The 26,305-nt window shown below is 45.0% G+C and overlaps 2 protein-coding genes across 5 annotated transcripts; both read left to right on the forward strand.

The window, feature by feature from the left end:
* Positions 1–4,065: 4,065 nt before the first annotated feature.
* Positions 4,066–17,827, forward strand: dus1l (dihydrouridine synthase 1-like). 4 transcript variants are annotated; one of them, XM_080487988.1, is made up of 14 exons: positions 4,066–4,141; positions 5,513–5,857; positions 7,886–7,994; positions 8,096–8,146; positions 8,312–8,424; positions 8,981–9,063; positions 9,207–9,310; positions 9,394–9,541; positions 11,752–11,848; positions 13,274–13,374; positions 13,451–13,620; positions 13,696–13,733; positions 14,256–14,331; positions 16,764–17,827. In XM_080487988.1, exons 2-14 carry the CDS (start codon positions 5,603–5,605, stop codon positions 16,910–16,912), a joined length of 1,494 nt encoding a protein of 497 aa, XP_080344114.1. In that variant the 5' UTR covers positions 4,066–4,141; positions 5,513–5,602; the 3' UTR covers positions 16,913–17,827. The 4 variants fall into 4 exon arrangements, with proteins under 4 accessions (XP_080344114.1, XP_080344113.1, XP_080344111.1 ...); XM_080487987.1 differs by having other exon boundaries at positions 4,075–4,141; positions 5,611–5,857; XM_080487985.1 differs by lacking the exon at positions 16,764–17,827 and adding an exon at positions 14,425–14,769 and having other exon boundaries at positions 4,075–4,141; positions 5,611–5,857.
* On the forward strand, positions 17,485–25,637 carry cln3 (CLN3 lysosomal/endosomal transmembrane protein, battenin). The gene is made up of 16 exons (XM_080487992.1): positions 17,485–18,015; positions 18,101–18,645; positions 18,738–18,774; positions 19,529–19,625; positions 19,732–19,815; positions 20,135–20,214; positions 20,354–20,439; positions 20,959–21,031; positions 21,174–21,317; positions 21,768–21,895; positions 22,602–22,654; positions 22,727–22,795; positions 22,876–22,931; positions 23,016–23,109; positions 23,349–23,489; positions 24,818–25,637. The coding sequence occupies exons 2-16, from the start codon at positions 18,591–18,593 to the stop codon at positions 24,932–24,934; spliced, it is 1,314 nt and encodes a 437-aa protein (XP_080344118.1). The 5' UTR covers positions 17,485–18,015; positions 18,101–18,590; the 3' UTR covers positions 24,935–25,637.
* The last annotated feature ends 668 nt before the right edge of the window (positions 25,638–26,305 follow it).

Here is a 26,305-nt window from a genome sequence, read left to right on the forward strand (position 1 = left end):
CAGCGCGAGGCTTCAGGGCATGTAGTACACATGCCAGGCCTTTAGGGGCGCTGTGACTCACCAAACACAATAAAAAAGTAGAAGACAGACCACATAGAAATTTAGAAGTAGACTTCTGCACACAAACACATAACCCACTATATATAACTCTAATTTTATAGGTCTATGGCCCCGCTCCGCCTGCTTCTAGCTTCTGCAGCTCGACCGGAGCTTCTAGTCCCTGATTGTTCTGGTTATTAGGTGACGTAGCGGACCACGGTTTTTTTTTTTGATCGGCGGGGTGATCGGCTGGATTTGCCTATCCCGATCACTCACAAATCACTAATATCGGCCACGATCCGATATTAGCGATCTACCGATCGGATCAGGACGCGGTGGAACCAGGCTGCTCTGATTCTGGTCACATTGTGTCGCTGACGTCTTCAAACCTGCGACCGTCTCGCTGATTTTGTTGCGTAAATAGTGAACGGAGGCGACCCGACCGAAAGGGAATCGCACCGCGGTCAGGAGGAGGTCACATGACTTCTCAGTCTTTAGGGGAGAGGAAGGAATAACATGCAAATTGAATTCTGGCCCTTCCTCCTCCTCCTCGGCCTGAAAATCCTTACAACGTGTGGCGAACTTCTCAGGAACGTTAACGTCAAACATGTCATCATCCGTGACGTCACAGGAGGAGCCTGAAGTTTGCAAACGCTACAAGAACCAATCAAAGGTTTCTGACGTTCTAAGGAAGTGTGACGGTGAGAACCAGATGAGAACCTGGAGGGTGGAGAAGAACCGCTCGAGGCAGCAGAGTCCATCTTACAGTGGAAATGAAGCCTTGGTGTCCTGCTGCTTTAAGGTGGTTGTTGTTGTTGTTGTTGTTGCTTTAAGATTAGAAGCAGAAGCCTAAATATTCAGCAGCTCATTCGGAGCTCCTGCTGTCGCCTCCATATGTCATAACTAGTTTAATAAAAGATTTGCAGCGGTCGGTCGGGCATTATGAGGAAATGGGACCGGGCAGGATGTTCTGCACTTCTCTCAGGCTCTTGTGATATTGTGGACGCTGGCATCATGGTGACGATGATTTGATCCATTCGTGTCTGTGAATGTGTGTTTTGATGGAGCTTATTTGTGCCGTTGTCTCCTGAGAAAGCCCCGAGAGTTCCACAGTTCCAAGGTTTAGTAACGAGGTTCACTAAAAACCTGGAAACACCATTTGACCGACGCTTTATCCATGAATGTCGCCTCCACCTTCGGTATCGTCTGTTCATTCTCTCAGTATTACTGGAAAACAGATTAATAAAAAACTATTATTGTTTTATACTTTGGCTCATTGTTGTGTTTCCTATGGACTGTGGCAGAAATATGATCACTGCTGATGAACGCTGGGGTATGACAGGAATTACAAGAAAACCCCGAAGACGTTTTATTTTATGAAAAATATTTCTTCAGGTTGAATTGATAAACATCAAAACTCTCCAAGTTCAATCAGCGACTGCAAATTTTAAAAACAAACATTCAATGTAAAATAGGGACGTACAAGATCAATACAATACAAAAGACATTCTCAATAAAAGGTAGTCTCACCTGGAACGCAATGCCAAAGGAATTAAAAATGATAACAGGCCCAAACTAATCAGCTCAAAGGTTAAAAACTGGCTGAAAACAAGACAAGAATGTACCCACCTATGAAATACTACTATGTCTACAGGGTCTGTGTTTTACTGTAATGAGGGAGGGAGGGAGGGAGGGAGGGAATGTGTTTTACTGTAGTGGGGTGGCGGATGTGTTTTACTGTAGTGTAGGAGGGAGGGAGGGAATGTGTTTTACTGTAGTGGGGTGGGGGATGTGTTTTACTGTAGTGAAGGAGGGAGGGAGGGAATGTGTTTTACTGTAGTGGGGGGGGTGTTTTACTGTAGTGTAGGAGGGAGGGAGGGAATGTGTTTTACTGTAGTGGGGGGGGTGTTTTACTGTAGTGAAGGAGGGAGGGAGGGAATGTGTTTTACTGTAGTGGGGGGGGGTGTTTTACTGTAGTGAAGGAGGGAGGGAGGGAATGTGTTTTACTGTAGTGGGGGGGGTTGTTTTACTGTAGTGAGGGAGGGAGGGAGGGAGGGAGGGAGGGAGAGAGGGAATGTTTTATGATAACAGGTAATTGTGAATCAGATATTTACTCTGTGTATTCTGTGTATTTCTGCTTGTCTGATGTATCTTGGTGTTCTATACTGTTGTTTCCTCCTTTACCCTCTGAAAAGCTCTTCCAGGGACCAGAGTTGCAAATTAGTGTCGAGCTAAATACTCTCTGTGCAACACATCACATTCTTTCTATGTACATTGCACCGTCCCTGATAAATAAATAAATTGAATTTGAATTTGGATTTATTTACAATATATATGTGCAGTCTGGAAGTTCTGCATATCATAAGACTTTATTGGATTTGGGTCCAGATTAAAAAATAAAAGGGCCGAAGGACCAGCAGGTTTATTATCCAGCATCTCTGACACTAGATTCACGTTGTGCAGATTTCACATCTGGAAGCTCAAAAAAGCTTTAAGAATAAAAACCTGAATCTTCGTCTCTTCGTCTCTTCGTCTCTTCGTCTCTTTGTCTCTTTGTCTCTTTGTCTCTTTGTCTCTTCTTCTCTTTGTCTCTCCGTCTCTTTGTCTCTTCGTCTCTTCTTCTCTTTGTCTCTTCTTCTCTTTGTTTCTTGTACGTTGGTGATCAGACAGTGAACACAGAGTTTCTCAGTTTCTTTTAGATGAAAACAGCCAATCCAGAAATTAAAGGTGGTGGAAGGTGGAGGAGGAAATCGTCTCAGACAAAAAGAAAACACAAAGTGACTCTGCAAATGTAGGAAATATTCCTGTTCAGTCCTGAGCTCACGAAGCAGCTGATCTCTGGTCTGAGACGCTTCTGGACGTTCAGTCTTCAGTCTCCTCACTCAGGATTTAATTTCATTTCACCAAATGTTCTCACGTTCGCTCCCCATCTGCTCCCCTGCTTCCATTCCCTTCATATTTTAGAGACGATCAAGTAAACATGTTGCCAGTTTTCAAAAGGACAAATGCTCTTTGAGCAAAGACAAAACAATTTCACGAGCCTGGAACCTGAACACTGGATCATGAGCAGAGGGTGGCAGTGGGACAGTGAATTCTTTCACCACAATCAGTGAGATGTACCACATTTGGAGAATATTTCATTTCATCATTTCTGCTGTGTGTCTGATTTGGTTTTAGATTTACAGTTACCAAAAGATTTCATGAAGCACAAATGTTACGCACATAATAGTTGAAGACATTTTAAAAATATCAAAAGAGGAGCCTGAGTACTGAATTGTCCTTTATATATCATCATGTCTGTGTCTTCTTCATCTTCATCTTTATCATGAGGCGGTTTTAGTGGCGGTGGATGTGTGTGTGAAGCAGGTGAGATAGAGGAGCGCAGGTAAAAGATATACACAGCTCTTTCTGGGTTGTTCTTTGTTTTATGTTTTTTTTTTTATCTACAGTCAAACTGAACAAACGTCAAAATATCACGGTGCCACTTGCTGTCAATTCATGAATATTATGTATCACCAATCACTACACAGGTGAGCTGATGCTGCATTTGTGTCAAGAATCCGAGAGAGCAGGACATGTAAGGGTTAACTGCAGGAAATACATGAGTGAAAGAAGGAATGTAATGAAGGGATTGATGAGAGAAGGAGTGAGGAGGGAGACGGAGAGGAAGAGGGAGAAGATGTTTGAATTGATATATATATTTTTAAAGCAGCAGGTTTGATTGGGTAAATATAGAACGATGGAAGTAATGTGATTAGGTAACGCGGTCCAGCAGAGGGCGGCAGAGGGCGCTGGAATGCTTCCACCGCTCCTGCAGAGGGCGCTGGGATGCTTCCACCGCTCCTGCAAAGGGCGCTGGGATGCTTCCACCGCTCCTGCAGAGGGCGCTGGGATGCTTCCACCGCTCCTGCTTCCACCGCTCCTGCAGAGGGCGCTGGAATGCTTCCACCGCTCCAGCAGAGGGCGCTGCGATGCTTCCACCGCTCCTGCAGAGGGCGCTCGAACTCCTGTTTGAGGAGTTTCTTCCGGTTTTTACCGGGACGAAGAAGAGATGCTACAGTGTGCAGGAAGCTAACAGGACTGCAGATTTCCACACGTCCAGGTGAATAAACCTCTCTGTCTACGCTTCACACACACTGTGCGGGTCCTGGAGGACTTTAACTGCCCCGCCGGCTTGTTTGTGTGTAACCTGCTGGTCAGACTGCAGCTCGCTGCTTTAGCTTCACAAACACACGCGATTCTCAGTGAGAGTGGAGCTAAAACATCTAGTTTATTGTTTTATTACAGTAATCAGGTGTGGAGACACGCCGCCCAGTCGAATCACGCTAGTAAACACAGTGTTACAGCTCGTGAGTGACACGTTTGAGGAATTGTCAGTTTACACAAGGTAAAACACATTCAGTTATTTAAAGTTGTTAAATGTGACGGTGAGGAAACTAGAATCAAACTTTCTTTAAGTCCAAGTTTGATTTAAGTCACTCGGACATTTCAAAGACAACGAGGCAGACGTCCTGGACTGGCTGTGGTCGGAAATGAAGAAAACAGTGAACATGAAATATTTTCTTTAATATCAAACCCAATGTCCTGATACTTTTGACGAGATGAAGCCTCGTGAGTAGTTCACACATGGCCAAAGCTTCGTCTAGCTGCATTGGCTCTACTGCGCCACCAAGTGGACAATACACAGTACAGCAGGTGGTGATGCAACATGGCTTCACTGTGTGAAGCGCTGACGTCATTTGTCCCTGAATGATGATGTTAATAAACCAAAATGTGCCTGTTTGGGGGGACATTTATTCATTTTTATTTAAGAACCGCGCTCGGCTTCAAGCGGCTTCTTTTTTTATGAGGTTTATAACACCTGCTTTTGAAAATACCCTTTCAAAGATCACAGACGAAGCTGGGGGACACAATCTTAACAGCAAGCCTATACCAGTTGAGGTGCCTATTATTATTATTATTATTATTATTTATACTTTTCACACTTTCGTGCTGGTTTTTCCTGCAGGGGCTCTACGATGCCTCAGCATTCACGAGACGTTATAGTTGAATCTAATTTCTTTCGAACACGACAAACACTTCGCCTTTTAAAACGCCAGAATGTGCAAGGTGGACATTGGTACTCGGGTCAGCTCCAAATGCTCCCAGACAAGAGGAAAATCTCCTCTTTCTTGCTCGCTGGATGACAAAAAAAGTAGCTCGCTATGAATAATAGGTCCAAACGATCCGGTCCCAAATCCACGAGCAGAGGTGTGAACGCGTCATGGACCGGTCATGTGGTACGGCCTGTTAGCGAGGTCTGTAATCCCACCACATACATGACCAACACACGCCTCAATCCGCGCTTCACATAAGTAATCCTAAATTACTCGTCCTGAGCTTCGAATCCTCGACCTTAAAGGACACGTCAGTACCCGTAGCGTGAGGTGAAGATAAGGCTTGATAAAATAACTGAATCCGTTTTTCTTTTCAGTGTGTCCAGATCATTCTGATCTTCTGTTTTACTGTCTCAGGACAGACTGACTGTCAAAAGTGCTTTCTAACTGATAACCTTCTGCACGTCATGGCGAGGTGGCCTGCGATGGCGAAACTTCAAGGCTTTGAGTTCTGGAAGAAGACCCTGAAGGAGGCGCGCTTCGTGGTGGCTCCCATGGTGGATCAGAGCGAGCTGGCCTGGCGCCTGCTGAGCCGCCGCCACGGCGCCCAGCTCTGCTACACCCCCATGCTGCACGCCCAGGTGTTCGTCCGAGACGCCAACTACCGGAGAGAGAACCTCTACAATGAAGTGTGCCAGGAGGACAGACCTCTCATCACACAGGCAAGTGTGCACACGCACTACATTGCCAAAAGTATTCACTCGCCTTCTTTCACGCGTGTGTGAACTTCAGTTGTGAACCTATCGGATTCTGTTACATGTTTCTTTTCTCAGTATTCTGCATGTTCCACAACTGTGACTGGCTAAAGACAACAGACCTGAGATAGTTCACACAATTATTTATTAAAAGACACTCTCACCACATGGCAGCTTACTCAGGACACTGGTGTGCTCTTCTTAACTTAAGGTAAAGGAAAGAGATCGATAATAAAGAAACACAGAGTTTTTAATCCGAGAGGCGGACTTCCTCTATCCGGGTCCTCCCTGTGACCCTTGACCACTCCGGTCAATCACAGTGGACTCCTGTCCTCAACTCTTCCTTTCTAAGGCGGGCTCCAGTTTCCCAGCCTGCAGTGGGTCCTTGAGTACATCCTAACAGTCCCTCCTATCTCCTTTCCTAGCCACTTTTCTTTCACCCCAGAAGTGTTTAAGTGGCGGACATGATTAGGAACGTTTGAGTTCTTTATAGGCTAAGGAAAGGAGGCTCGTTGCTTCCTTTAGAACCTCCTTTAGCCTAGGAACCACTGATGCTTCCTTTAGAACCTCCTTTAGCCTAGGAACCACTGATGCTTCCTTTAGAACCTCCTTTAGCCTAGGAACCACTGATGCTTCCTTTAGAACCTCCTTTAGCCTAGGAACCACTGATGCTTCCTTTAGAACCACTGATGCTTCCTTTACCAAAGGAGACCAGCTCATGTTCCCCCACAATTCCTTGCGGCGACACATCCGAGCGTTCAGGGAACCTCACGATGACTCAAAGCAGATGATGTTAAGTTCCCAATGCAATAATCTGCCGTGAACAACTTTAAATAATCTAAAATCCAGGACCCAATTGTGAATGGAATGCAGATGTTGTGATAGTTGAGAATATATCAGTGGTTAGAAGGGGAAAGTGGTAGAATTGTGCTTTTTGTTGTCCATTTTCAGAAATTTGTAGTTTTTCACCACGACTGACGTCACTAACCTTCGCCGCCATCTGATGATCATTACATCACCAAGTGGAAGTGCGATCCGACGGTCACAACAACGTGATCGCCTTTCCTTAACTCCTTTAGGAAGCCTCCTAACGCCTTTCCTTAACTCCTTTAGGAAGCCTCCTAACGCCTTTCCTTAACTCCTTTAGAAAGCCTCCTAACACCTTTCCTTAACTCCTTTAGGAAGCCTCCTAACACCTTTCCTTAACTCCTTTAGGAAGCCTCCTAACGCCTTTCCTTAACTCCTTTAGGAAGCCTCCTAACGCCTTTCCTTAACTCCTTTAGGAAGCCTCCTAACGCCTTTCCTTAACTCCTTTAGGAAGCCTCCTAACGCCTTTCCTTAACTCCTTTAGGAAGCCTCCTAACACCTTTCACTAACTCCTTTAGGAAGCCTCCTAACACCTTTCCTTAACTCCTTTAGGAAGCCTCCTAACACCTTTCACTAACTCCTTTAGGAAGCCTCCTAACACCTTTCCTTAACTCCTTTAGGAAGCCTCCTAACGCCTTTCCTTAACTCCTTTAGGAAGCCTCCTAACGCCTTTCCTTAACTCCTTTAGGAAGCCTCCTAACGCCTTTCCTTAACTCCTTTAGGAAGCCTCCTAACACCTTTCACTAACTCCTTTAGGAAGCCTCCTAACACCTTTCCTTAACTCCTTTAGGAAGCCTCCTAACACCTTTCACTAACTCCTTTAGGAAGCCTCCTAACACCTTTCCTTAACTCCTTAAGGAAGCCTCCTAACGCCTTTCCTTAACCCCGTGACGTCATCCCAGGGGTTAAAGAAAAGTGTAGAAAGGAGGGACTATTTGGAAGAACCTGCATGTCGAGATACTTGATTTCAAACCCATGTGGCCATGGGAGTGAGTGCAACAGTGAAAATGAACGATTTGAATAGATGAGTAAACACTTGTAATGTTGCTGCTGGTGAAACTCCGGCTGGTCTGAGTAGAAACCTTGTGAAGTTCAGGTGTAAACTGTGTTTGATGCCCTGTGGTCCAGTTCTGTGCCAACGATCCAGAGGTGTTCCTGAAGGCGGCTCTTCTGGCTCAAGACTACTGCGACGCCATCGACCTCAACCTGGGATGTCCACAAATGATCGCAAAGAGAGGTAAAGACATTTTTCCACACTGTGAATCCTTCCGTGTCTGAAGTTTCCTTTGCCGTCGTCCCACCAGAGACGGGTGATAAACATTTCTCTCTGTTTATTAGGACATTATGGTGTTTTCCTGCAAGACGAATGGGAGTTGCTGGAGAAGATGAGTAAGTTGGAGGAACAGTTTTTTGTTCTTAGCATGAGGACGGTAACTTACCAGTCACTGGAAATGTTTGTTCTTTCTGTTGTTAATAGATATCATGACATTATTAATCTTTCCTGTTTTTATTTATCATGTCAGCCTCCACAATATCTCTCTCTCTCTCTGTCAGTCAGGTTAGCCCACGAGAAACTCTCTGTGCCGATCACATGTAAGATTCGTGTGTTCAAGGAGATTGAAAAAACCGTGCAGTATGCTCAGATGCTGGAGACAGCGGGATGTCAGGTACGCCGGAGCAGTGGTTCAGGGTGTGTGTGTGTGTAAACGCAGTATAAAGCCCCGTTTCCACAGTGCCCCTTGGTACCGGTGCCGGTCAGGTGGGGTTGACTATCCGTAACCAGACCCGTATCAGTGCCGCGTTTCCATTACACGGGGAACGGTTTGAAATGTAGGCGGGGTTATGAGCGGTTGCGTAATCATGCAGGATGTGACGCCATAACAGGAGGACATTTTCAAAAAAGTTTCCTGATTGCTGCAGAAGAACTGATTGGAAATGGCTGCTTGCTGGGAGAACAGGTCGTCACGGACCAATGAGCAGACGGCAGTGTTGAAGCTCCTCCCCCTCATATCCGGCACATTGTGCCTGGTACCCCAAGTGGAGGGGTAGCGAGAAATGGTTACCAATGGTACCGGTTGGTAACGGTTCTGAGTCAGTGGAAACGCACAGGTTCCGACCTGACCCGTACCGGCACCAAGGGGCTCTGTGGAAACGCAGTATAAGATAATGAGATATATATCCAGTATGATCCTTCCCCACAGTGTTTTCTTGTTCCCCTCCCAGCTGCTGACCGTTCACGGCAGAACCAAAGACCAGAAAGGCGCCATGACAGGCGTCGCCAGCTGGGAGCACATCAAGGCAGTCCGGTGAGCAGCCGCGTGCTCTGCCCCTGCATCAGACACGTGTTGCCATTCAACCCAGTATAAAACCCTGTTAGGAGCAGTTTTAGTATAGAATCAGAGCGGCTGCACAACAAGCAAACTAATGTTTGAGTGTAATTGTGTGGCAGGAAGGCAGTAAATATTCCAGTATTTGCCAACGGGAACATCCAACACCTGAGTGACGTGGAGCTCTGCATCCAGGAAACCGGAGTGCAGGGAGTCATGAGTGCAGGTATGGAGCTCATGTTCACATTATTCTTGGCACGCGTGTCTGTGTTGTATCATACTGCTCAGTTTGTGTTCTCTGACTTGCAGAGGGGAACCTGCACAACCCGGCGCTGTTCGAGGGCCGCAGCCCTCCGGTGTGGGAAATGGCGGAGGAATACCTGGACGTGGTGAAGCAGTATCCTCCCTGCACTCTGTCTTATGTCCGAGCCCACCTCTTCAAGCTCTGGCACCACACGTATGTCCTTTTTACTTTGTGTAACCTCAGCAACTCAGTTTCCTCTGATGTTTTTAGAATTCGCCAAATGTAGGAGTGTTGAATTTAATGGTTATGATTCGTCACGATGTGGACGATTCTGCATCGATGTGACAAAACCTTTTAGTGTAGTAATGTTTCTTTATTGTCCGGCAGTGGAACATTAAAGTTCTCAAGTTAACAAAAGAACGAGTCCTTTGCGACGTGATGCGTCAGCAGCGGCTTCGCTGAGAGCGGGAGTGATGGCCGCCATTTGGACATTCTTGAATAATACTGAGAATGCACTACTCCATAGTGCGCTGCTGCCTGCACCAAGTCGTCCTTCCTGCGTTGGTCAAGGAGCTCTAACTAAGAACCAACCAGAAACTGACTAAACTGAGCCATTGCTCTCTGTTGAACTCAAACAAAATGCTCTCACTCTACTCAACCCAACAACTACACAAAACCAACACCGCCCAAACACACCTGGGAGAGAAAACAATTAAATTTCCCAGATGAGCCTCCTTTAGTTACAACCCGGCTCCCCTAAGAGAAGGATGGAGACGTAGGAAGTAACAATAACCAGGTGAGTTTGGGTGAAGCGAGGGTTTTATTGGTCGTTCTCGGGTTTACCATGATCAGACAGAACCTCAAAGACACAATAATACAACAGAGGGCCAAACAGGGAACGCCCAGTAACTCTATAATGTTTGATTTAATATAACAAACTGGCAGCTTCTTCTCTAGAAGGCCGTGAACTAAGGATTCTACAAACACAAATTCAATAAGAAATCGGCAAAACACCTAAATAACACAAAACGAAACAGCTGGTACCGTCACCAAACTGCTGTCCGACCGGTCCTGTTGACCAAAGTTTAACTCACGCATGGTTTTAGAAAAGTTAGAGTGGAGCCGAGTTGAAAAGATCACACACTCGTACAAACACACACCAAGGTTCTCTGAACACACACCTCCTGCATCAGCCGCCATGAGGAGGCTGCTGGAGCTGTTAAATAGTCTCAGCTGGTGGGCGGAGCTGAGCCAATCAGCAGCCCTCCTCCAATCAGAGTGCTCCACATCAGGAGGAGGAGGAAGGCGGTGAGGATACCTCCTGTCAAACAGCACACACACACACACACACACACACACACACACACACACACACACACACACACACACACACACACACACACACACACACACACACACACACACACACACACACACACACACACACAGGCGGAGGCGAGGCCATACAGCCTGTGGGCTGTAACACAAAAGTAAGACAGAATGTAAATTATGTTCTGACAAAATATCAAGAGGAGGAGAAAGATGGTTTGGACCAGCAGAGTTGGGCCCGCTGTCGCTTGAATTCAGCGGCACCTCGCCGTGCTACATGCTACGGCTGTGAGGCTGTTGGAGGCGACGTAGCGTCGACCCAGACGGAGGTTCGCAGTAACGTGTGGCCTTCGCACATCCTGTGCATGTGAAGTGTGAATTAGACTGGGGACAGACTGGAGGGTTGATGGAGTGCAGGAGAGGACAGACTGCAGGAGAGGACAGACTGGAGGGTTGATGGAGTGCAGGAGGGGACAGACTGGAGGGCAGGAGGGGACAGACTGGAGGGTTGATGGAGTGCAGGAGAGGACAGACTGGAGGGTTGATGGAGTGCAGGAGGGGACAGACTGGAGGGCAGGAGGGGACAGACTGGAGGGTTGATGGAGTGCAGGAGGGGACAGACTGGATGGTTGATGGAGTGCAGGAGAGGACAGACTGGAGGGTTGATTGAGTGCAGGAGAGGACAGACTGGAGGGTTGATGGAGTGCAGGAGAGGACAGACTGGAGGGTTGACGGAGTGCAGGAGGGGACAGACTGGAGGGTTGACGGAGTGCAGGAGGGGACAGACTGGAGGGTTGACGGAGTGCAGGAGGGGACAGACTGGAGGGTTGATGGAGTGCAGGAGGGGACAGACTGGAGGGTTGACGGAGTGCAGGAGGGGACAGACTGGAGGGTTGATGGAGGTGGTGGGGACGGGGACTGAAGACTATAGCAACCAATGTTTCCTGCCCTGCAGTGAAACATTCCTAATAAACTGTAGAGTTTATCTTTGGGCTTTTAAATGTTTTTTTTCTTTTTTTTTCTCATTTTAAACTCTGACATCTTCACTGGAATTGAATCTGAATCATGGACGAGTTGTTGTTTGTGTGTTTCAGGCTGCAAATCCACCAAGACCTCCGGGACGACCTGGCCAAGGTGAAAACTATGGAAGCTTTGGGAAACGTCAGCAAACAGCTGCGGCTGCGCTGTCAGGTACGAACGGTTCCCAACACGCGTCTGTTCAGTCCGGTTCTCGTCAGTCTGGTTCTAGTCAGTCTGGTTCTAGTCAGTCTGGTTCTAGTCAGTCTGGTTCCAGTCAGTCTGGTTGTAGTCAGCCCGGTTCTCGTCAGTCCGGTTCTAATCAGTCTGGTTCTAGTCAGTCCGGTTCCAGTCAGTCTGGTTCTAGTCAGTCTGGTTCTAGTCAGTCCGGTTCTAGTCAGTCCGGTTCCAGTCAGTCTGGTTCTAGTCAGCCCGGTTCTCGTCAGTCCGGTTCTAATCAGTCTGGTTCTAGTCAGTCCGGTTCCAGTCGGTCTGGTTCTAGTCAGTCCGGTTCTCATCAGTCTGGTTGTAGTCAGTCCGGTTCTCGTCAGTCCGGTTCTAGTCAGTCCGGTTCCAGTCAGTCTGGTTCCAGTCAGTCTGTTTCTCGTCAGTCTGGTTCCCGTCAGTCCGGTTCCAGTCAGTCCGGTTCCAGTCAGTCCGGTTCTCGTCAGTCCGGTTCTCGTCAGTCCGGTTCCAGTCAGTCCGGTTCCAGTCAGTCCGGTTCCAGTCAGTCCGGTTCCAGTCAGTCTGGTTCTCGTCAGTCTGGTTCCAGTCAGTCCGGTTCTAGTCAGTCTGGTTTTATCTCCGTGCTAAATAATGTTGACAAACACCTCCAGTATTACCTCTGTGTTAAAGTACACAGTGAAGGAGTGCAGCTGAAATGTTAATATTGTTGTCCTCAGTATTGGACAGTAAAATAACCAAAAGATAAAAGTCTTTGTTTCAACCTGTGAGGACCAGAGGATCGTTCTGTTCTCTAGTTTTGGGAAAACAAACCTCGTGTTGTTGTTATTCCTCATTTTTAAACGCCTGAAGTTGTTCTTTGGAATTAAATCTTCTGACATCCACAAAAGGTATTGTTAGTGTTGTATTGAAATGTTCCTCTCATGCAGGTCGTGGTCTTGTTGACCAGTATTGTGGGAAATGTAAATATCTAAATGATTATTCCAACTGCACTTTATACTGAAGATGTAAACGAGGTTCTGTTAGGGCCGTATGATGAAGCGACATCCACACTGATCGAGATTGAGCCAAATTTATTTAGTCATTTACCACATGGTCGTGAAACACAAAATGTAATGACAAATTTATGTAAACACTGAAATATCATTTGTTCAGAGCTTTCAGAATAAAAGCCTCCAGCACCCATCATAATGGGTTAGATCAGCATCTTGCAGCAAGATCTTTTATTGTGAAAATAATACTGTTTTAATCATATTTTATCTTTATCGATCAGCCCGGTAAATAAAACCACTAAGATTCTGAGAGGAAGTTGTAGTTTTATGTTGTAATCTGATTTTAGACTGTAATCTGTGGAGACGTTGTTTGAGGCGTGATGTGAGCGGTAGAAGCTGCACTACAGCTGCTCTGTGTCCGCAGGAGGAAATAACCAAAGGAAAAGACCTGAAGGAGGAGGAGGAGAAGGGAGGGCGGGGTCCGTCCCTCCCTCACTGGATCTGCCAGCCGTACGTCAGACCACAGTGAGTCTCTACATCCTGTTTGATAATCCTCTGCGCTCCGTGGGGTGAACCACGATAACCTGCCGTCACCTCGCAGGCCGAAGGAGCCCGTCACCAACGGTCAGACTGGGGGGTCGGGGGAGAGGAAGGCCTCCTGTCAGAAGAGGCTGCTGGAGGACTCCGACAGGACCGTGGACACGCTCTCCAAGAACAAGCAGAAGAAGATGTCCCGAAACCCAAACAAAAACTTCTGTCCTGAGCACAAGCGTGAGTGTCGGCCGCCGCATTCGACTCAAAGGAAGAAAACCTGAGTCTGACCTGGTTCCTCTCTTCACTCCACAGCCAAATACATCAAATGTGAACAATGTGGAAACCCAAAGGTAGGTTTCCTCAACAAACCAGGAAGTGATGGAGCCACGGCTCGGAACCAGAGTTCATATCTGTTAAAGGAGTCGTATTATGCAAATTTCACTTTCAACCAGCCAATGAGAAATCACACCCTCTATAGTGTCATCGGGGGTTTAGCCAATCACAATCAAGGTAGGCCCTCCCTTTGACGCCTCCCACAATTAGGTATTTCTGCTCTGGCACATGGCGCCACAAGAGGAAGTACTTCCTAGGTGTTGCCAAGATGGGCATGTGTGGGCGGAGCCAATCCAGCTCACACAGACACAGCAGATTCTGAATGCAGCTCCTATGATCCAATATTCAAATGAGGAAAATCAAGGAGGAGCTGGATTTGTGGTAATAAAGTTTGAATACAAGGTTTTTGGACCGACGAGATCATGTGAAAGTTTTGAAAAGCTGAATAATATGACCTCTTTAATGTCACACAATATGTTACCATGATGGATTTCTTTGTCAACTTTAACACCTAATTTCTTTAATATCTTAAACTCCAGGGAAATAAATGTGTCTTCAACCTGTGTCGGGGCTGCTGCAAGAAGAAGGCCTTCAAAGAGGTGGCCGACTGTCCAAGTCAGTACACACACACACACACACACACACACACACACACACACACACACACTCTCTTGCTCATGGTGTTGTTGGTTTGTGTTTCTCGCTGAGAGATTTCCCTCGGTGTACGTCCCACCAATGCCTGCAGCCGCAGCCTCCTCCATCATGGTGGAGGGGTTCAGTCACTCGGAGGTCGACACGCTGCTGCAGAAATGTTACCAGCTGCTTCTTCATTAACATCAAAACGCCGGCCCACCGTCGGCCCCCACAGGAAGAACATGCAGGTTCATCCTCCCTATAAGCCGGAGTCAGACGTAATGATGTTATTAGAAAGTCAAGTTCACCAACACGGATGACAGAGACTCCAGTTATACATCAACCAACTGGAAACTGTTCCTCCTTCAACCCTCAAATCCTTCGCCATTAAACAGGAAGTACTGTCTCGCATTCATGTGCACGCACCAGTCTGCCTCAAACTTTGCAAAGCTGATTGTTATTGGCTTAATTGAATGTCTGGCTATACGTGGCTGGCTTCTGCCATTTTCAATGTCAACCATATTATCCTTGCTTGCTCTCTGACTCACTCACACGCCATGATACAGCGACTGCTATTGTAACTCACTTAGTAGCGGCAGTAAGAAGGGGATTTTAGTCACACGGGGCGGCGGGCACTCCCAACATTTCACGTTAAACTGTATGGACAGTGTGACCACTACAGCACCCCCTGTTGGTGGCTACAGGCCGCCTACATGCACACACTGTTTGAATACTATAGCCCTGCCTATTGGAGCCGACTCAGAGTGGCAGCCATCTTGGATGAGGACCCATGTTCTCCTCCAGTGCATCTTGTGGCCGTGGGTTCCTGACACTATAGTGAAACCGGCTTCTAAAGCCGTAAATCACCACACAACCAGACAACTGAGCCACTCTGGTCTGGATTTCAGTCACCAGCAGCTTTTCTCCATCATCTTTAATGCTCCAAATAAAATAACAGGAAAAGTTCAATTAAAAGTTACAATGCTCTAACATTTTAATTCAAAATGTCAAATGTTCCTGCTTTATGTCTCAGTCATTAAGAATATTATGTTTGAAATTTAGTCATTTTCATGAGTAAATTCACACATTCATGGTGCATTAAAACTGTATATATGCCTTTTGTGTTATATTTGACAGAAATGTAAAAGCATGAAACATCAGGTGCTCAGTGAGTTTTTTTTAAGTACAAATTTCACTTTTCCAAGATATAAACTTGTAACACAAACGGCACCTTTTTAAAGGGACAAGATGTGAGTAATATAATTAGTAGATGTTGTGGTTAGTAACTGAAGTGTCTCGTCTGCTCGGTTTAGTAGTTTCTGAGGTTAAAGGTCATTCTGCCATTGTGTGACTCGTCACCTTCTTCTTTCCTGTCCTTGGTCAGACTAAACAAAATCTGCAACTTTCACCATCAAAACTATTTTTAATGAAGGAAACCAAATAAAATCATCTGGGGCAGCAAAACTTGTTCAACTTTCAAAATAAAGGTAACGCAGCTTACACCCTTCTATAAGGCTTTTTATGTGTTATGGAATGTAAAAACTTTAACTGTTGATATTTTATGACAATATTTACCAGCTTTAGCCGTGTGAGTAGGTTGAGTACTTTCATCAGGTGGAAACTACTGAACTTTTGTTTATTTCACATTTTCCCCGAACAGTAAGTGGTCAGGTTTAATATAAAACGCCTTTAACAGGTAGAAAATCACAAAGTGCTGTACATGAAATGGGTGCAATAAAACAGAACATACAAATTTCATAAAATACAGTAAAAGTGAGAGAAGTATTTAGCTAAAAGCGTTCTTAAATGAAAACGTCTTCAAGTGTATTTTAAAAGAACTTGTGGAATCGAGCGTGCGGAGGGACAAGGCCAAGTGGCTCCATAGCGTGGGGGCGCCGGCCTCATGAGGGGAGAAGCTGATGATCTCCTCGTGAGGAGAGAAGCTGATGATCTCCTCGTGAGGGGAGAAGCTGATGATCTCCTCGTGAGGAGAGAAGCTGATGATCTCCTCGTGAGGAGAGAAGCTGATGATCTCCTCGTGAGGGGAGAAGCTGATGATCTCCTCGTGAGGAGAGAAGCTGATGATCTCCTCGTGAGGGGAGAAGCTGATGATCTCCTCGTGAGGAGAGAAGCTGATGATCTCCTCGTGAGGGGAGAAGCTGATGATCTCCTCGTGAGGAGAGAAGCTGATGATCTCCTCGTGAGGAGAGAAGCTGATGATCTCCTCGTGAGGAGAGAAGCTGATGATCTCCTCGTGAGGAGAGAAGCTGATGATCTCCTCGTGAGGAGAGAAGCTGATGATCTCCATGCACAGGTGACACAAAGACTAGACGGGCTCCAAAACTAGTATTAGAATCTTAACCGTTAATTTAAATTGCTTTTCTCGCTCATCCTTGTTCGTGTGTGTTGACCAGGCCACGGGCTGAAGTTCAAAACCAAAGCAGAGAAGCGGCGAGCCGAGGAGGAGCAGAGCGCCGACCCGGACCCGGACCCGGACCCGGACAGACCCGTCTTACATTCCGGAGCAGAGCCGCAGACCACAGAGCCTCAGCTGCTGCCATAAGCACCGCCGTCTCCTGTCCACAAGCACAGGCCGAGCTGTCAAACGCCAACAGTCGTCTGTCTGACGCAAACACGACGACCACTGAAGGCGGTGTAGCGGTGAAGCTCCGTTAACTTGTGAAGCTGCTGATGGAGACGTGGTGTCATCAGGTGGTGGACGAAGCAGCGGGTGTGTCTGTTTGGGACTGATGCTGGAACGTGGACGTCTATCAACACGTCTCAACTTTCCTGTGTGCGACTCGAGAGGACTTCCAGGACGATGGGTCCCTGGGGCTGGAAACATCCGAGCCCAAACAGAAGCTCTGCTCAAAGGAGGGCCGGTGGTTTCATTTGTAATCTGAAGACTCGTTTCAATGTAATCTGTTGAAGTTTACATTTTGTTTTGAAAAATTATGAGAGCAGACCATTTGGATTATCAACTCAACAATTCCAGTTTTCTTTACCAGAGGGGTCCTAACGCAGCAGCAGCGTTTGCTGGTTCCACCAGAAATAAAAGATGAGGTATTTTTGAACATTGAAATGATCTGCTGCCTGTCAACTGGACAGAATAAGCCTATGGATTTTTTTTTTCTTGAACTGTCGAAGTAAACTCAGGCCTTTATCGGTGTCTTCAGTAGAGGTACTGCTGTGACTCATAACACAACTGTGACTCACGTTTCAGTCACACTGCAGTGGTGGATTCTGGTTCCTTCTACCTGCTGGTTAACTTCAAGTCTTTTCTGGGTATTCATTGGCTAAACACTCTATTCTGCTGTCACTGTGAAATAAAGGAACATGTATACAAACAAAGCAAGATTTAATCTAACAAGCAGCTGGCGCACAATTGGCTCCATTGAAGAGCAAATCAAGGTATGACGGTGCTGAGCAGGTCCACAAAACCAGGAGACATCGAAATAAACCCAGTGAGCTCTTCACTAAGTCAAGTGTCTGTTCTTTAACCAGCTGACTCCTGATGACTTCTGGAGAGAAAAACAAAAAAACTGGTCCTAGTAAATGGACATGGTTCCCACTGAAGGGACTTCAGGCTGCATGGTGGAGCAGCTCGCCTCATGGAGAAGGTCTGGGTTCAAGTACCTGTTGCGCCTTTATGCGCGGAGTTTGCATGTTCCCCCCCGTCTATCTGTGTTCTTCCTCAGGGTACTCTCGTTTCCTCCCACAGTCTAAAAAGCATTCGCTGTATGTCCCTGAGCAAGAGCCTCAATCCTGTCAGCCTCGCTTGTCATTTCAAGTAAATCAGCTCCAAAACACATTCATTTACCCAAAGGGACTAATTATGTGTCTGCTTGTATTTGCTTACAAGTATGTTCATAAAAGTGTCATATGAATAAGTGCTCTCTATTCACTAGCTGTTTAAAAGAACAATTTTCACCAGCAGGGCCCTGCTCAATCTATAAAAGGCAAGATACTAGTAAGTCTGGGATTCTAGTCGTACATTTCTATAGTTCTAGTAAAGTTCTATTTGAAAATGTCTATGAGGAAGAAGGCGGGGCTTCAGAAATGCAGCTGGTTGATAAACCAAACAGTTATATGGTTACAATATATACTGGGTCAATAGTGTAATGGTACAGTTATATACTTTGTTAGTTGTACATTGTTCTGGTTGTGTAGATCTACCTTCTGGCGGAGGGTTACTGTGAATCCGGCGGTTCTTCGGTCGATCCTTCTCCAGGGCTGTCAACATGGAGGAGCCGGACACGGAGCATCCAGAGCCCCGGGGTCGAGCCCGCAGTCACGGTGGGGTGATTATTATTGTATTAGTTTTGCCCCTCCTCAGTGACTTTTCTCCCAGCTGGTGGTTTTTCTAACGTCACTGGTTTTTGTTCCAGGCCGGTGTGACCAATGGAGGAACTGGGCTGCTTTCTGGTGAGTCCGGGAAACTGTCGGACATTTTAATTAAATCGTTTTCACACAATTATTCACCTTCGAATGATTAAATAATGTATCCGGTATCAGCAAGTGCAGTTCGCGTGTATTTTCAAGAATACAAACGGGTTTTATGACGTAAATGATTATGCGGTCAGTTCGAGTTGTTTTTCCGGGTCTCGTCACGTGACACCGAATTAACCAATAAGAGATTCGCGTTGAGGAGCAAGACAGAATTTTATATTTTATATATAATATTTTATTAATATTATATTTTATTAACCTATATAGATAATTAAGACAGAATAGGGGTGGATAATCAAGTTGCTTCTTCCTGCTCCTTTTCGGACAGCAAATATACATTATTATGAATAATTGAATTATTGCTGTTATGGTTAATAATGTTGTTATTAATTATCAATACAATGTTAATACTACTAGTATCATTGTTTTAATTGTCTTTTATTTATAATAAAGTCAGAAATAAAGAGACTATAAAAAAATATATATATATATATAAAACACATATTTACATTAGCCTATCTTGTTAAACACACACACATTGTATTTTCATCATTTGATTACACTGTTTGTGTTTTGTTCTGTATTAGTTTTTATGTTGTTTTAAACTTTTGTGAGGTGACCTTGGGTGTTGTGAAAGCCACATATAAATGAAATGCATTATTATTTATATAGAGTACGATATATACACCTCTATGACCTAAGTTCTCCTCTGTTATCCTCTCTTCTTCAGGATCTTGGGATTATGCAACAACTTTGGTTATGTGGTGATGCTGAGCGCCGCTCACGACATCCTCAAAAAGCAAAGCTCAGAAAATACTACGGAGTCGGTAAGGAAGCCACGTTTTATCTCATTTTGTGTGCGAACATCCAACGTTACTGCTGACCGTCTGAACGATGCCTGAAGCGATCTGCTGCTGTTCTGCTTCATTCTAGGCTTCACCTGCGCTGCATGTGGACATCCAGGCTGCAAACAGCAGCAACAGCAGCAGCTATGACTGTAACCCCGTCTCCACTGCGGTAAATAAAGGCACACTGATGATGATGATGATGATGATGATGATGATGATGATGATGATGATGATGGCGATGACGATGACGATGATATATCAAATGAGTTTGAAATAAGAAAAAGTTTCTTCCTGTCTCAATTACTGAAATGTGATTAATATGTGACTATTTTATTATAAATTCCTTGAATGATTATTATTAGTAAATAACTAGAAATCCTCTGTTTTCCTATAATAGTGAAAGTTACTGAAACACAATTTTATTTTTCACTTTGTGGAAAATGTTTTTTCATCCTGTCTTCTCACTGACGGAGGTCTGTTTCTCACAGGCGGTGCTTCTCGCCGACATCCTCCCGACTCTGGTCATCAAGCTGTTCGCCCCCTTTGTGATTCACAGAGTGCCTTATGGGTAAAACCTCCTCTTCATGTCTCCATGTGTTTTCCTGCAGCTGCAGTCCAGTTTTCTCTTTATGACTCGACAGATATTCAACAATATAATAGAGACGTTGTATTTGCGTTCTGATTATGTTGAGTTTTTCTCTTTTCAGTGTCCGTGTGCTCTTCTGTGTCCTAATGGCAGCTCTAAGTTTCCTCCTGATGTCCTTCTCCTTTGCTGTGTGGATGAGTATCGTTGGTAAATCTTATTTGTTTGATATTTCTAAAAAGGTTTTGTTTTTTTATTCATTCATTAATTTCAGGCGTGTGGCATTTCAGACATTTTGTGCAATCACACACACACATACACACACACATATATATACCTCATATATCTGCTTAAAATGCCTCAAAATGTGGAGATTTAATTTGCTGATATTAAAAGTGCACCGTCATCAGTTCTAGTCCCGTTCATTTGGATGAGATGCAACAGAAAAGACACGTTAGAAATTTATAAAAAATGTTTTCATGAAAAACAATCCTGTTGTTCTGCTTCCTTTTCTTTACTCTGTGTGTGTGTGTGTGTGTGTGTGTGTGTGTGTGTGTGTGTGTGTGTGTGTGTGTGTGTGTGTGTGTGTGTGTGTGTGTGTGTGTGTGTGTGTGTGTGTGTGTGTGTGTGTGTGTGTGTGTGTGTGTGTGTGTGTGTGTGTGTGTGTGTGTGTGTGTGTGTGTGTGTGTGTGTGTGTGTGTGTGTGTGTGTGTGTGTGTGTGTTTCCAGGGGTGATCTGTGCCAGTGTGAGTGCAGGATTAGGAGAACTGTCCTTCCTCTCGCTCACCGTCTTCTTCAACAGGTAGAATCAGCGTTTCCAGATGATTCTACTTTAACCTATCATCAGCTGTGTTTCAAAGCCTTCCTCTCTCTCTCTCTCTCTCTCTCTCTCTCTCTCTCTCTCTCTCTCTCTCTCTCTCTCTCTCTCTCCCCCTCTCTCTCAGAGACGTCCTGGCAGGGTGGGGCTCAGGTACAGGTGGAGCAGGTGTAGCTGGAGCCTTGTCGTACTCGGGCCTCATCCAGGCGGGCCTCCCACCACAGCTCACGCTGCAGCTCATGCTGGTCGTTCCTCTCGGGATGTTGACCAGGTAAGTTTGGAGGTCAGTTCATATTTCCGTCCTCTTCCCGTCCGTCCTCCTACCAGTCATCTGGAGTCTTTCTTCTGATGGGACCTCCTCACATGACGTTGACGTGAGGTCGTTTCTAAACACGCACAGGGTGACTTCCTGTGGTTGATGTAATTTAAATATTGAAATAAACATTTTTCTTTTGTCTTCTGGTATAAAATACAGTAAATTTCCTTTGTGTCTTTTCTTCCATGTGAAGGAAAGTTTAGATGAAATCCTGCAGGAGTCGTGTTGTCGGTGTGACTTTAGTGATTCTAACACCGTTTGTAACCGTTGAAAACATGAATGTCACGTTTCAGTTTTTATTCAGATTATTTCTATTTCCACCTCGTGGTTGTTTTCAGCAGAGCCGGGGTTTTAGTTCTTACTGATACTGATGAGTTGCTCCTCCTGTTTTCTGGCTGATTGCAGCTATTTCTTCCTCCTGTCGCCTCCTCCGTGGTTCCCTCAGTGGAGAAGCAGTGTGAGGGAATATGAAACCGTGGTGCCGGCAGACAGACGGAGGCTGATGGACGACGAAGAGGAGGAGTCCGTCCACGGTAAATGTTCCCAGCTTGTTTGTGGCTCATTCGCGTTGTTTGGGAGTTTTACAGAAATCTGGAATTGTTTCGGTGTTCAGCCTCCGACAGAGTTCAGCCTCCGACACCTCGCCACACCGTACGACACAAACCTACTAAACCACAACGGGACGTTTGCTGTGTGCAGACTGTACGATGGAAACTAGAGGAAGCAGTGGGAAATCCTTCATTCCTGTGACTGTACCTCCTCATGGAAATAGTGTTTTCTGCTAATACTGCATTTATTAACATTTAATATTCTCCATTTTAGTTTATCCACCCTATTGATATTTTAATTTCTATTTATTCTGTGTTCTTTTCTGTGTGGAGCTGTTACAAGAATTTAAACCTGGGAATAATAAAGTAATTCTATTCTATTCTATTCTGTTTTCTGAGGCTTATTATGAGCCACAGTCCCTAAATGGCTGTGACAATGTGTTGAATCTCAGTAAATAGAGGGGGCAGATCTAATTCGTTCACATTTCTTCCTTAAGAGAAAATAAACACGATATCTGAGGTTAAAACTCAGACGTTTCTTAGAAAATACGAGCTCATCTTGAATTTAAGGGCAGCTTCCACGTATGTTAAGGCTCCTGATAAGCACACTGAGGTTTTAGAGCGCCGTGTTGTCCCGTCCAGACAAGGTCTCCCTTGTCCCACTCACACTCCGTTACTCTGACTGTACCAGGAAGCCGGAGCACCGGACCTCTGACCCTCACAGAGAAACTCCACGTCATCAGGGTAAGCCTTCAGACACCTGAACCTCTGAGTGTCCGTCGGTTCCCACGCTGACCGATTTCTTCTTCTGACCAGGGTCTGCTGAAGTTTGTGATTCCTCTGGCTCTGGTCTACTTCGCTGAGTACTTCATCAACCAGGGTCTGGTGAGCTGCGTGTTCTGCTCTCCTCTGGCCTCCCAGCGACCAGACTGAAGTTATTAACAGTGTTGATGTTCCTCTTCCAGATGGAGCTGCTCTTCTTCCGCCACTTCTTCCTGTCCCATGCCGAGCAGTATCGCTGGTCTGTGAACGACGAGAACTTGTAGAGTTCTGCTGGACAGTCAACGAGTGTGTGATCAGTGTGTGTGTGTGTGTGTGTGTGTAGGTACCAGACGGTGTACCAGGTGGGTGTGCTGTTTTCCCGCTCCTCCCTGTGCTGCATCAAGATCAGGAAGCTGTGGCTCCTCGCTCTGCTCCAGGTCAGAAACAATCACTACATGAAGGTAGAATGTTGAAGGTGCAGCAGCTGCAGCCAGAAGGTGGAGGCAGTCTCAGTATGTCTCAGTATGTCTCAGTATGTCTCAGTATGTCTCAGTATGTCTCAGTATGTCTCAGTTGTTCTGCAGCCCACTGCCGTTGTTTTCCCTCCCTGTGAAGCTAGAAGGAGATATAAAGAGAGTGTATCTGACCGCCGCCGCCGCCTCTCTGCCCCTCACAGATGTTGAATGCAGTGTTCCTCTTCTTCGCTGCGCTGTACCAGTTCCTGCCGAGCGCCTGGCTGATGTTTGCTATCGTCCTGTGTGAGGGGCTGCTGGGAGGGGCTGCTTACGTCAACACCTTCTACTTCATCAGCAAAGAGGTAAAACCTCACTGCAGCCACCCGGTTGTTCGACTGCAGCGTCAGTAAGTCATAAATCACCTTATGACTGATCTGACACGTGACACAAACAAAGCCTTTCACAAATGACCACGGTTGGTAAATCCAATTCTGTTTTATTTGCAAGAAGAAAAGATTATTCCACCTGAGCAGCTGTAGAAAGGGTCACGTTTTAACTTCCTTTATCAGAGTCAAAGATAAACCTTTGTAGGGACACTGTTCTCGCAAGTGGAACAGATTAAATAGGAATAAAACTGATTTCAGTATTCAAACCAGGGTTTTACTCGTGTTCTCCGCGTAGTGGGATGAAGTACCGAGACCCGACACTAGGGGGCAGCAACCTGCCGCTCTTTGACCCTGAGGCTCCCTGAACCGTTATCTTATTTTATACATTTTATCTTATCTCATTTTCATTTTATTTATGCACACAAAGTGACTTTTCAAAAATACTTTAAACTCTGGGCTCAAAAGGGCTTTTTATAAATGTTCAACTAAAATGGCTAAAATGAGGGAAAATAGCAAAAAACACAAGAAATGTGGGAAAAAATGCTTAAAAAACAAAATAAAACTAGAATGACTTTGATTTCTAAAAAAAAAAAAGTTTTAAAATAGGGGGAAACACAGGAAACTGCTTAAAGAGAGCCAGAATGGTTAAAACAGTTAGAATGTTAAAATTGCCCAAAGAAAGAAAAGAAGAATTAAACCGTTAAAATCAGGTAGAAAAACAGCTGGAAATGTAATAAAATGTTCACCTTCCTGAAACTTTAATAAATGTAACAGAAGACACAATTTATGTTTCTGTATCAAAAAGGTAAAACGTGTGTGTGTGTGTGTGTGTGTGTGTGTGTGTGTGTGTGTGTGTGTGTGTGTGTGTGTGTGTGTGTGTGTGTGTGTGTGTGTGTGTGTGTGTGTGTGTGTGTGTGTGTGTGTGTGTGTGTGTTGTATTTTTTCTTCTTTTTTTTGTTTGAACTCTTTTTTTATTTTGATTATTTACCAAACAAAAGACTCACAGATCAACAACAATTATACGTATGCAGATGCTATAATATCTGTTTACAGCATGTGGATTGTAGTTAGTTATACAATTTTGCAAAATCATGACGGTAAAATAAAATAAAATATAGGGGGGGGGGGTAAAGAAAATAACCATAAAACAGATAATAAATAAGAAACAATTTACAAAAATACACATCCTTATATATAGATGCACCCACAATAATGATAAACAGAGCATGTCTTCAAACAGCTGAGGACGGGACGTCCTCCAGAGAGTAAAGAACCTCCTGCTGTGTGTGTTTTCTCTCCTGCAGACTGAAGACAGACACCGGGAGTTTGCCATGGCCGCTGCCAGCGTGGGAGACAGTCTGGGCATCGCTCTGGCCGGACTCGCAGCGTTTCCCGTGCACAGATACTTCTGCTCCCTCTGATCGGAGACGAGGATCCACAGTGAGACACTGACGGCACGACGAGCGTCTGCAGGACCCGGTGGACTCCTGCGGGACACGGTCTGTGGCCTTGGGATGAAAACTGCTGATTCACAGACAAACTACACCGGTTATTTTGTTTTGTTGCTTTTTCTTTCTCTTGTCGAGTTCGGCAGCTGAGGCGTAAATATTCTATGATTGAGAGACTTTTAGTGTCGGAACAGTTTTTGCTCTTATTTAATTTTTTCTTTCAAAACGGGTGGCCTGAGAATAACCTGACTTTTAGCAGTTTTAACTGACGTGTATTTTTATGACAGTGCAAAGTACTAATACCTGCCGTGTGTTTTTGAATAAGTTGTATAAAACATTCCATTGATGAAGACTGTTTTACTATTGGGTGTCACTGCAGCTGACGTGGCTGCTGCTCAAACTGAAGGACTTTCTGGATGATCCTCGGATGTTTCCTGACACTTTTATTCCTAAATGTGATTCTATCAGTTATTTCATCAGCCATGTACAAAAAGCGGTACTTTTGTGTGAGTGTTGTCGCTTGAATTGGAACTAAAGTGTCCATTGGAACATGTATGTTTGATTATCATGCAGGTCTTAGACGCTGATAATTAAGGTTTATAAATAATGTTGATGAAACACTCGGATATCTGCACCTTACGCACATTTCAAATAAAAACATGAATATGTTAACCTGTGTCATGTTTGAGTGGCTTATTTATCAACGCACAATAGCGTGGTGTTATTATTATACATGGTACTGGGCCCCGTTTAATACAAAATACAATGTATAACATCCACTCAATCATACAATATACACTGATTAGGTAACGTGATGGGGGGGGGGGGGTGTAATGTCTTTCCTGACGTCTCCGTCCTGTTAGTGACACCAGAGGATGTCGGACATCAGATAACATGGAAACCAGTAGATCCACAACACCGGACGATGTCGACGCTACGCTCCTTACTGGTCTTTGGGTTGTGGTTTTTTAGGTTTATTTCGAACATGTGGGAACAACAACAAATCAAAAAAATCTAATAAAAACACAAACAAACATAACAGCAAAGCAAGCAAAAACAATAAGTAACAGATAACTGGACGAATAAAGGATTACTTATCATAATAACACTGTTGCTGAGACTTGCATTTGAACAAATTGTGTAATTCACATACTTGTGTTATTACCACGTAAAATATTAATGGATTCATATGTTGTAGTCTTTCGATTTAAAAAGGATGGCATGCAAGCTTGGGACGCAGATATATATTTCTATGTATTTTATACAATAACATTAAATAAAAATGAAATAAAAGATAAACACACACAAACAAAAGTGTGTACATCAGACAGAGTAGATGTGGTA

The sequence above is a fragment of the Lipophrys pholis genome, assembly GCF_963383615.2.
Source record: "Lipophrys pholis genome assembly, chromosome: 19".
Taxonomy (NCBI): domain Eukaryota; kingdom Metazoa; phylum Chordata; class Actinopteri; order Blenniiformes; family Blenniidae; genus Lipophrys; species Lipophrys pholis.